Source organism: Cicer arietinum, chromosome 1, assembly GCF_000331145.2.
Source record: "Cicer arietinum cultivar CDC Frontier isolate Library 1 chromosome 1, Cicar.CDCFrontier_v2.0, whole genome shotgun sequence".
Taxonomy (NCBI): Eukaryota; Viridiplantae; Streptophyta; class Magnoliopsida; order Fabales; family Fabaceae; genus Cicer; species Cicer arietinum.
The window spans coordinates 8,895,144-8,907,379 of NC_021160.2; the positions used below are offsets into that span (position 1 = coordinate 8,895,144).

The 12,236-nt window shown below is 36.9% G+C and overlaps 1 protein-coding gene across 2 annotated transcripts in view; it reads right to left on the minus strand.

Moving 5' to 3' along the window:
- Nucleotides 1-11,517, minus strand: part of LOC101493676 (calmodulin-binding transcription activator 5-like) — a 12,958-nt gene extending 1,441 nt beyond the window's left edge. The window contains exons 1-13 of one of the 2 annotated variants that reach the window (XM_073370072.1): nt 11,359-11,517; nt 11,109-11,236; nt 9,558-9,683; nt 8,943-9,058; nt 8,639-8,727; nt 8,430-8,475; nt 8,081-8,204; nt 7,504-7,599; nt 7,363-7,421; nt 6,275-6,640; nt 1,038-1,735; nt 338-884; nt 1-204 (exon numbers count right to left, since the gene is read on the minus strand). The exon at nt 1-204 is cut by the window's left edge and continues 2 nt beyond it. In XM_073370072.1, the coding sequence (XP_073226173.1) occupies nt 1-204; nt 338-884; nt 1,038-1,735; nt 6,275-6,640; nt 7,363-7,421; nt 7,504-7,599; nt 8,081-8,204; nt 8,430-8,475; nt 8,639-8,727; nt 8,943-9,058; nt 9,558-9,683; nt 11,109-11,172 (2,535 nt within the window). In that variant the 5' untranslated portion in view covers nt 11,173-11,236; nt 11,359-11,517. The remainder of the gene's footprint in view (nt 205-337; nt 885-1,037; nt 1,736-6,274; nt 6,641-7,362; nt 7,422-7,503; nt 7,600-8,080; nt 8,205-8,429; nt 8,476-8,638; nt 8,728-8,942; nt 9,059-9,557; nt 9,684-11,108; nt 11,237-11,358) is intronic. The other variant, XM_073370074.1, reaches the window with a different exon arrangement.
- Nucleotides 11,518-12,236: the final 719 nt, after the last annotated feature.

The window sequence follows — 12,236 nt, forward strand, 5'->3', positions numbered from 1 at the left end:
CGCTTGTTTCCTTCCGCTCTTAAAGAAGTCCTCCTCTACATCATTTTCATGCTTCTCATCTTTCACATCTTCGAAGGGATTCACCTCAAGCCCGCGGAAACCTTTTCTCTTTAAACGCCAACGCAGGATCGCTTTCTCGAGAATTCCAACCGACCATATAATCTTGCGATATTGTCTACGCACTTGAAAGCCCCTAAATGCAGCCTGCGTCAAAAATATATGCAATCAAGCTTTTCAAGATTATGTAAAATATAATAAAAACTCAAGAAGATGCAAATATACGACATGTTTATTGAAGACAATCAACAATAACACAGACAGTGAGAGCAGCTCTTACTTGAATTCTAATAGCCTGACGTCGCATGTGGAGAAATTCCTTACGCAACTTCCATGTACGAAATCTATGCTGGATCCGAGCAGCGGCCGCCATCGCTTTTCTTGTCTCAAAGTTGCGAAAGGCATGTTGAATCTTCATTGCTGCTACTATTTGGCGTGCTTCCTCCTCTGGGCTTAAAAATTGAACAGACTTATATCGCAATTTTAGCGCGCGTTCCCTAAATGCAGCTTGGATGCGTGCTGCTGCCTCGGCCGTTGTTCGGTAAGCTGCCAATGTATCCTTTAGGTACACCTGGTCCTCAGTAAGGTTCTCAGGATTTACCGGATCAGTTGTGATGGTTTCCAGTGAACCACTAATATTTCCAGCTAAGCTCATGGCACTGAACTGCTCTACCAGACACTTTTCCGAAAGATAAGCGGCTAAACCGTCATATCCCTTCACATAAGCAAGATCTGCAGCAGTACAGCCACCGGGATTTTGTGGTGTTGGATCCGTGACCAAGTTCGGCTTCGCCCCACAAGACAACAGAGTTGCAACCATTTTCTCCCTGAAGAAATTTTTTGAATCAAACAAACAACAGTACGTTCGTTCAGACATCATTACAAGATTAGAAGGAAAAAATTGCATATAAGGAAAGAACTTGAACTGTTAACCCATGCCAGAAAATTATTCAAACAAGTAGGGTGTCTGTGTATCATACATTCCATTATATGCTGCCCAATGAAGAGCTGTCCATCCGAATTTGTCACGGAAATCGAGCGACAAGCGTGACCACGAAAATAAGGAAATAGCCCAAGTGTATCCTAAAATTGTACACAAATGAAGTACACCTTGCCCTTGTGCATCATACTCAGTAGTTTTACGTCCTAAAACAATTTGTTCCAAAAGCCATTCCCTTAGTTTGTTTTTCAACGCAATTTCGAACAAAGTATTTTTGGCTTGGGGATACGGAGTTCTATTTCCGTCGGAGGACTTCAAAAAGTGTTGCCAACTTTTGGAAATAAATATTGTTTTTGAGGCAAAAACTTCAGCCTCTTTCAATGCGGTTGGTGATATTTTACTAGCGACGACTTCAAGGCTCTTTTGTGTTGTGAAAAGCAAATGAGCAAGCCTCATCTGAAGTCGAAACTCGATCCAGTTGTGTGTCTCTTCCATTGAAGTGGCAGGGTCGTGCAAAATAGGAGTACGATACTCAAAATTAACAACTTGGCTAATAGGCTTATGACCATCGAAACTCAAAAATAGATTTACGAATCCAGGAGAATGTGGTGATACCCAGCATCGGTAAACTCCAACCTGAACAATTTCTACAGGAACACTTATCTCACCACAGACACACACTAGATTGGACTTCACAAGGTGTTGATAATCATTATGAAAATATCCAGTTACAAGAACCTGCAAGAAGTAAAGGGACACCAATGTTCATTTATAATTGCAAAATAAAGGTAGCATACATACAAGTTGATCATAAGGCAAGTATTGTGAAACTACTAGATCTTCTACAACTGCTGCACCATACAACAACAGTAGAGGATTCAGGCTTGGTTAAAAATATATGCATGAAGAGGTGCGTGATTGTACCAGAATCTTACTCATAACACATACTGAAAATGCTATTTTTTTACGTTGAAAAAGAATTAACAGTGCTTATTCCTTGTGGAGTTTTAGATTTCATAGTTTGAAGCTCATGACCATCTTATATTCTGTTCAAATATTATATTAGAATGTAAATAATTAGATTAGATGGGTTGTAAGTATTCCGGCCCGTTAGTATTAGTGTCAATTATGTTTGTTTAATACTCATAGTCTATATAAAGAACTTCTGTTGTGTAGTTGAAACACACGGGTTATTCAAAATGTTTCTCAATACTCTTTGTATTCAACATGGTATCTAGAGCCTGTTGAGAAACAATCCTAATCGTCAACTACCCGGTGGACCCACTGTCTCCGGTGAATATTTTTTTCCCACAAACTGTGTTCTCAACTCCGGTTTCCCCCTCCCTGCCTTTGATACGCTGATTCCTCAATTTGTGTCCATCCGTTCATGCTCTGCCGCCACTGTCTCCGACGATTTTTTTCGACGAACGACCACTCCAGCAACGTCGTACACCCAAGATCGGCCAAACCCTTTAGTCGCGTCGTCAGAAAAGCCTCCACGCGCCTCCTACCTTCACGCGCGTGAGATCCATAGCGTCGCTTCTTCCGTGGCACTCGCCTCGGCCTCTTGCTTCCATATCTGCCCTCAATTTTCAGTTTCGAGTTACGGATATACGAGTTCCAATTCAAACAGCCCCTGTTTTCCCGGTTTCGACGCGTTTTCTGACACTCTTTACTGACCATGACGTCTCAGTCTGAAACAAAGAGCATCTTCACCAACTACATCACTTCTCCTCTCTCTGTCGAAAAATTGAATGGAGCAAATTATGATGTTGGGCCGCCGACATCAAACTATGGATACTTGGTCAAGGTTACGAGGACCATCTCACTCAAAAGCCTGAAAAGGTGGTTGTGACTGAAACATCAAAACGGAAACAGATAGATGCTCAGTTGTGTAGTGTCATTAAGTCTACACTTCATCTAGATGTTAAACCGATTTTCCGTCCACATCTCACGTGTGAATCGGTTTGGAGTCAAGCAAAGGCACTCTATACTAACGACACACAACGTCTTTATGGAGTTTGTCACCGCTTGTTGAATATCATTACTGCGAAGACAATCGATGGTTGTATTTCTTCATATCTTGGCACCGTTCAGAGTGCACTTCATGATTTTAATGAGCTTCTCCCTCCTGCTGCAAGTAATCCAGTTGAACAGAAGAAGGAGTTGGATCAACGAAACACCTTCATACTTCTTGCACTCTATGGTCTACCCCAGGAGTACTCTGCAACTCGTTATCAAATTTTGGGGTTTGTTACTGTTTCGGATATGTCTACTGCTTCAGCGATCCTCCTTCGAGTACCAGCAAAACATCCAATTGAGCATTCTATTACTTCAGCTTCGGGTGACACTGCTGCCCTTGCATCTCATGGGCATAATCAGAATCGCTCTCGTGGAGGACCATCCAACTCTAAGCCTCGTCCCAAATGTGAGCATTGTAATCGGCTTGGACACACTATTGATCGCTGTTGGAAATTGCATGGTAAGCCTTTGCCTTCGATAAATGCAACTCAACTTGATCCTTCTGCCACTATTCAGACTACACCATCTCCACAAGGCTCCCCGGAAAATTATGAAGATTTGCTCTGATGGGTTCAGAGTCATCCGAACTCTAGTTCTCCTACTTCGGTTGCACACATTGGTAACTCATCTATTTACCTCTCTCACTCATCTTCTCTTGGCCCTTGGGTTCTTGATTCTGGTGCGTCTGATCATGTCACTAGTAATAAAGGTCTCTTTTTTTCACTCTCTACATCTGGTTTTTTACCTACTATAACTTCTGCCAATGGCACTCAAACCCGGTCTCAAGGAGTTGGCACTGTCCAAATTCTCCCTTCCATCTCAGTTGCATCTATTCTCTATGTACCTGGATGCCCTTTTAATTTACTTTCAATTAATCGATTGACTCGATCTCATGACTGTATTATTACTTTCACTAATGATAATGTTACCTTACAGGACCGGAGTTCGTGACGGACGATTGGGGTCAAATGTGAGTCTCAAGGCCTCTATTACCTTTCTACATCTTCCAAGATGTGCTCTGCCACAGGTAGTTAATCTTGAACCTCCTCAAGTAGTTACCCATCAGGACATTAATCTCGAACCTCCTCAGGTAGTTATCCCTATCTCACCCACTCATATTCCTATCGAACCTGTCGAGTCTGCCCCCCAACCTCCACGACCACTACAAACATATCAGCATTGTCGCATATCCTCTATTGTGTCTGTTCCTATTCCCATTACAGACTCTCCTCTAACGCCACCTCCGGATCCAGCCCTGCCACTTGAGTATGACCTTCCCATTGCTCTTCGTAAGGATATTTGCACAACCTGTAATCCATCTCCTCATTATATTGATTTGTGTTATCATCGTCTTTCTCCTTTACATTACACTTGCTTGTCCTCCTTGTCTTCTGTTTCTATTCCTAAAATTACAGGTGAAGCATTATCCCACCCTAATTGGAGGCAAGCAATGCTTGATGAGATGTGTGCTCTACAAAGCAGTAGTACTTAGGAACTGGTTCTTTTACCTCATGGGAAGTCTTTAGTCGGATGTCGTTGGCTCTATACAGTGAAGGTTGGCCCTGATGGTAACATTGATCGATTTAAGACTCGCTTGGTAGCCAAGGGATATACTCAGATTTTTGGGTTGGATTACAATGATACCTTCTCACCTGTTGCCAAAATAGCATATGTAGACTGTTTATCTCCATTGCGGCAATTCGACATTGGCCTCTCTATCAACTTGACATTAAAAATGATTTTTTGCATGGTGATCTTGCAGAGGTAGTTTATATGGAGCAACCACCAGGGTTTGTTGCTCAGGGGGAGTCTTCCACCATGGTTTGTCGGCTACACAGGTCCCTTTATTGTCTTAAACAGTCTCCTAGAGCTTGGTTTGGCAGATTCAGCGCGGTAGTACAAGAGTTTGGTATGATTCGTAGTGAAGCCGATCACTCTGTATTTTATCATCACTCAGCCCAAGGGTGCATCTATCTTATTGTTTATGTGGATGACATTGTTTTAACTGGTAGTGATCAGCAAGGAATACTTCAGTTGAAACAACATCTTTCAAACCAATTTCAGACTAAAGACCTCGGTAAACTCCGTTATTTTTTGGGTATTGAGGTAGCCCATTCCAAGGATGGCCTTGTAATTTCACAAAGAAAATATGCTATGGATATTCTTGAAGAAACAGGTCTATTAAATGCCAAGCCAGTTGATACTCCTATGAATCCAAATGTCAAACTCTTACCTAATCAGGGGGAGCCTCTATCAGATTCAGGAAGATTTAGGAGATTGGTTGGAAAATTAAATTATCTCACAGTTACTCGTCCTGACATTTCCTTCGCTGTCAGTGTGGTAAGTCAGTTCTTAAACTCTCCTTGCCAAGAACATATGAATTTTGTAATCTGAATTCTCAAATACATCAAAAGTGCACCTGGAAAAGGTCTCATTTATGAAGATAGAGGACATACTCAGATAGTTGGCTACTCAGATGCCGATTGGGCAGGCTCACCCATAGATCGACGATCAACTTCCGAGTATTGTGTACTTGTCGGAAGAAATTTAATATCTTGGAAGAGTAAGAAACAAAATGTTGTTGCAAGATCCAGTGTTGAGGCAGAATACAGGGCCATGGCACTAGTAACATGTGAACTCATTTGGTTGAAACAGTTACTGAAAGAACTTCAATTTGAAGAGGTCAGCACAATGACACTAATATGTGATAATCAAGCTGCATTGCACATTGCCTCAAATCTTGTTTTTCATGAGAGGACCAAGCATATTGAGATTGATTGTCATTTTGTTAGAGAAAAGATCGAATCGGGTGACATCATCAGTAGCTTTGTCAATTCCAATGATCAGTTAGCAAATGTTTTGACAAAGTCATTGCGAGGTCCTAGAATTAGTTATATATGTAACAAGTTGGGTGCATTTGATTTATATGCTCCAGCTTGAGGGGAAGTGTTCAAATATTATATTAGAATGTAAATAATTAGATTAGATGGGTTGTAAGTATTCCGGCCCATTAGTATTACTGTCAATTATGTTTGTTTAATACTTAGTCTATATAAAGAACTTCTGTTGTGTAGTTGAAACACACGGGTTATTCAAAATGTCTCTCGATACTCTTTGTATTCAACATATTCCAGAATTGAACGAAAATTTTGAGAAATCAACTTAGAAACTAAATATTACATTTAGTAAGAAAGAAGGATACTATAACAAAATAATTAATTGCATTTAGACATACAAGAAAAAGCAAAAGGAAACCTTTGTTTTCTCGGTGGAAGAAGCCCATGTAGGGGCCACCTCAGTGAGATTAAATACTTGTTCTGGAAGAGAAGATTGCGGATTATCCATCAGCAGTGATGAAAATGGATCGTGATCAGATGAAGGAATTGATGATTCAAGAGCCGACACTTCTACAGAACATGGTGTATCGGATATGGCATTGTTCATCCACATTCCAAAGCTGTTCTGACTTTGCAAGCCTTCATTGGATAAAGTGTCCACGAAATCAACATTATTCTTCTGAAGGTTAACACTTTCTGGAAAGTAAGAAACATTACTGCTCCCAGACTCTGGCGGAGTTACATTACCGAAAGAAGGAATTTCTGCTGAAGGATTACCGGCAACCTGTTAATAAAAACTCTGTATAGGTTAGAACAGCAGCAGTACAAGTACAAAGCATGTATCGCTAGAATAAAGAAAGAGGAAGACTAACGAAGCAGAAAAACACAAGGAAATAAAATAAAACCACGAAGTTTTGTCTATACTAACAATGACCTCATATGTAATATATATTGATATTGATTATTTATCAGCAATGATATTTTTTACCGGCAATTTAGGTGATATATACTTTATATTATATTGCAGTTGCACACATATAACTATAAGTGTAAAAGAGACATACTATCCACCCGGTTCCTTCAACATCAATAATGGAAACATTGAATCAAGTCTTAGCCCTAGAGAATACCAAGAAAGAAACTAATCTCAAAAGTGAAAAATAAAAAACATAAACCATGCTTCAAGATCATTTCAAGGTGTCTTCTTTTGATAGCCGTGACTTTTGATATGTGATTATTAAAAAATGTAACGTGGCTGCTCAAGCAAAAAGAATGAGCAGTCATGCTACATTTTTTAATATACTTTTATTTCCTGATTCTTTTGAATCTCAGAAAACATCTTACCCGTCGTCCTACTTGCGCTTTACTCATTTTATCCATAATTAACTTTTCTATCCTATATTAGAGAAAGTAATGGCCCCATTACACCATCCACAAAACATAAATGAAATGAGAAGGCACCAACATAGAGCAGAATAGAGAACACAAATGAAAGTATTATCTTACATTGCCAAAGCTGCCATTCAGTAAGCTTTGATTTTGTTGATAGAAACACGGTTCGCTGCCTGCCAAAAGTAATTGTAAAGCATAAAATAGTAAGGTTCTTTCTCAACCAGCCACTGATTCTGATAAAGCACAAACAATTACCTCCATTAGGTATAGTAGCGGTATTAACATTAGAAGCCACTAGGTCATCCCAATCAAGTGTATTAAGCTCATGAAGCTTTTGTTCATGACTGAACCCTGCTTATCTCCAAAACAGTAAAAGGAATTAAAATATGTATACACAGTCGAGGAAAGAGACCAACAGTATCTATGACAATCTATGTAGCACCTACATCGCGGATTGAAGGCGTGTCCAACACGTGTCAGTGTCTGATACCGACACATGTGGTTACACTCAATCACTTTTATTTTCTTAAATTATTACGAGTATCTAAGTGCTCGTATAGCATAACCAATTAAAAAATTAATCTTCTTCATGGCTTCCTAAGGAAAGATGAGCAGAAGACAAAAATTGTGGGTGGAATAATAATTTGCAATGTATAAAGACATGCATACTGCCCATATTATTCTCTCTTAACTAGTTATCCAGATTCTCATTGTTTTCCAACGAATCCTTAAAATCTTCAGTATGAAAGATTCCGATATTACTTTAATCGATTGCCTAAAGAGTATAACTTGAAAGAAGATTGACTGTAATTAACTAGACGCCATATCTCACCATCAGTATGAGCACCGTTGGTCTGAGAATCTAAATCTTCTGATAGAATCCACGATTTAAGTGGATCAGAAATAGAACTTGAACTTGAATTTGAATTTACTGGTGTAACAGGAGAACCTTGAGACTGTATCAATCCAAAACCTAATGACCGTTAGCAAGCAAAGTTTTATTCAATAATAAATAGATGACATGGTAAAGCGTAAATCACACATATCAATCAACCATCACGTGACTCGGGAGACAAGGCTCTTCTAAAGTGGGCAAGAAAGGTTATTTTTTCTAAATTGTGCTGTGATTTAAACCCATGAAAATCTAAAGGACAGGGAAGAAACAAAATGATTAACACGACCTCTTGTGTTTCACGATAATGAACAAGGACTATGTGCTCCAGAGTCCTGAAAGGAAAAACAATAACAACAATCATAAGACACCTTAATATTTATAGACTTCTTTTTATTCCGTTTAACAGAAGGAAAAAAAGGCAAGAAATTTGAAGATGCATACATAATATATAGGAAATGAGACCTTAAGGGTTAAGCTAAATGTTGATATACATACTTATCAAGTAACCAATAACATCTTCGAACAAAACTTGGATTATCTTGGCCATGTGCATAATATACATGGATCCTCTCTTCGTTACCGACCTGATCGATGGGGGAATAAGAATAAACAGAAAATGTGTCAGCAATCAGATAAATTAATCAATAGTGACTCAAACTTACATTAGAATCAAGTATAACGAAAGTCGTAGGAAGAAACACTTAAAAGCCACTGGATATGTGTTCAAGAAACTATGTTCAATACACTACTTGATACCACGAAACATCAAATAAACACCCAAGAAAGTTAAAACCCTCACTTTTAAGTGCTCATGAGCCTCTTTAATAGTTTTCCCATCATTTTTCTTTTTCCAGTTGTGCCCGTCTTTCCGGAAGTTCCTAAGCATCTTGCGGTCAAATAGTACAACAGTACCACCTGTTTTACACACAACATTATAATAAATTAGCATCTGATTATCAAATCTTGGTTCACATCATGTAATTCATAATAAGGTGAAAACTTGTCATTTAGATGCAAAGTAACCACCTAATCAAAATTCCATTTAATAGATCTACGGAGGAACAATGCCAGAATTCAAATAGAAACTTTATGTTCATGACACGTACAGTTGAACAATGCATAAATATACATGTACACTTTTTCTATTTAACTTTCTTTTTACTATTTGTAAAGAAAAGCTTCAACAAGAACCGAAGGGTCTAGACGTTTGCAATCTTTAAAATACATTACACAAAATGCAAATCATGAAATACTTTGGAATCTGAAAGAAAATCAAAATGTTTCGTGGAAGAATCAAAATGTTGCATGCAAATTATGAAATAGAAGTTGAAACAGACACAAACAAATGTAATTGATGATATGTAGTATATATATCTACTCGACAAATTTCAAGTTGCTTCTGCTAGCAATATACTTTTGGGCAAATTCAATGGCTTGACATGGATAGTAAAATATTTGTAATTGCTGAGTATCGCATGAATCTCATTAGGACGAAGCCATCTGCTTTTTGCTTCCTCCAAGGTATCCCCAACATCCAGGTCTGAGTCATATATATAAAAATAAAAATAAACTATTTTAGAACAACAAATAGACAGAGATTATCAATATGTCGCATTAACTATGCAGCTGTTAGCAGTGGTGATATTTGCAGTGTGAGAAAGCAGCAAAAGAAACACCCAAAATATATATATTTTGTCAGCTTTAAAAATACAAGTTTCTATACCATTTAAGCCAAAATTTAAAACCACAAAATCACATCCATACTCTTAATACTTTACTTCCTTTCACGAGTTTGCAATTTGCAACTAATATGGCCGAACTAAAACCACCATTTGTGTGCTAGTTTGTCAACTCAGGTACTTATGGAGCCTTTCGACCGATTCACTGTAAAGTCATGAACCATCTAGCTTTATGTTGCAAGAATATTGTTCGAAAACCATATTAGAAGTCACAAAATTAATATACTCTGCAACCAATAGTTGTATGAGATGCTAAATCTTATGCGTGTTAACTCACTACAAGAAACAATTTTTCCAGCTTGGTTTCTACTTCTACTCGCTGTTATTTTAGCAAACACAATACATTTAATTTGTTCTAACAATATTTCAATGGAATTCAGCTAAGCTGAAGTCAGTCCAGTATTTCAGATATATGGTAAAAGAATATTGTGAGTATTTTGGATAAGCCTTCAACATAAGTTAAAATCTCAATCTTTTTTGAAGCTTTCTTCTCGAGCTTTTTCAAAACCACCTATAAAAACTGAGTAAGTGAAGAACCAAGTACCTATTTTAATTAAGAAACTCCCCTAAGCTAGAAGCCAATTCAGACCCAAGTCCATCAAAGAACAAGGGAATAGTGGCTTCTAATATAAGGAGACAACACAAAACATAGGAGAGTTGTCATGACACCTTTTTTTTACTTTGTTACTCGCTGACACAAACACGACCACCTGACACGACATTAACACATGAATACTGGTAATAATTTTCAAAAAATGAAAGTGATTGAATATAAACATATGCGTTGGTGCTGCATAGGTTACTAGTGCCCTTAATTGAATTGTCAAAGATTGCATGGTAGTTAATTCCCACCCAAAAAAAAAAATTGAGACTAGTTTAAACTACAAATCAATATCACAGAAATGTCAAAACTCCATACTCCTTGTTGTTTTCTAGAATAGGTAAGAAAAGTACTTCACACTTGTTCCTGAAAAAACCATCTACAACCAAACAACACTTTATTTTTCACTCCTAGGTTGCATTGAAAATTACAAACTCACATCTATAGGAGCTAAAACAAACTATACTTGCAATCAAACCAAACAATTACACATCAAAGTAACTCCACCCCAAACAAAATTAAATAAATAAAACCAAACCAGTGTATAATAAATAGATAAGAACAAAAAATGGAAATTTTCAAAATTGAAACTTGATTATGGTTAAGTTTCAACAAAATATGGTACCCCTCAAAGTGTGGAAGCCATGTATCTCTGAACCAACAAGCTGACCCGTTAAGTTTTGTGCCATCACACAGAAGAAAAAACTATGAAAAAATCTTCAACTCTCACCACAAACACAACAACTTCATAACCTACAACATTAAAGTCACCAACCACACGAGCAAACAGTTAATGTTGAATTAGTGATTGTGAACAGAAAATGAAAATCATAAACAGGGGGTGAGAGAAAAAGAAGAAAAGATGAGAAATTTACCTGATTTTGGAGATGGGTGTGTCGGGAGGGGAAGAAAGAGAAAAAAGGTTGTTGTCGGAGCTGAATATGTATGACACTGTTCTTCGTCTTCTGTTACTTAATTTTCTCCATTTTCTAATTTCTAACTTATTTTCTTTCTCACTTTCTAATTTCTTTTTTGGTTCGTATTATAAGCTCAGGTAGGTATATATGCATGTATTTGAATTTAAACTGAAAATGACATCTAATTTAATAATGTAATATTTTTTAGTTGAATTAAAATATAAAATAATTTATTTATTTTCAAAAAATATTAATTATTATATTTCATTAAATTAGATCATTTTAATATATCGATGTGCATTATCTTATAATTTAATTAAGATCTTCTGTTGGAATTCTAAGTTTGTAATTTTATTAAAAAAATTAGAGAGGGTGTGACTTTCATTTGGATCCCATACATTGCAAGCATGGATACTCCGTGTAAAACAATAACTTTAGTTCCTTTTTGTAACAAAACAAGATTAGATAATTCTTTACATTAGATGATGAACTTTGGTTTGTTGGGTCCTCTTGTGTGCATAGATTACTTGTATTGGATGTTGGAGGATTGATTTATGATAATAACCATGATGTTGTATGATGTTGTAGTTCGTTGTAAAATTTAGGTTAAAGTTGTGAAATATGTTAAAAAGAATGATTTGATTCGTTAGTCAATTAATATTTTGTGTTTTATATTATAATATATTATTAGAATTTAGAATTAATCAATAAAATATTTAACTATTCTAATCATGATTTCTTTTTTTGAAACGAATATGCTAAAAAATGAATTATGTACTTTAGTTAAAAAAAATCTTAACTTCTAAAAATTATTTCATTTGAGTTATTATATCCAT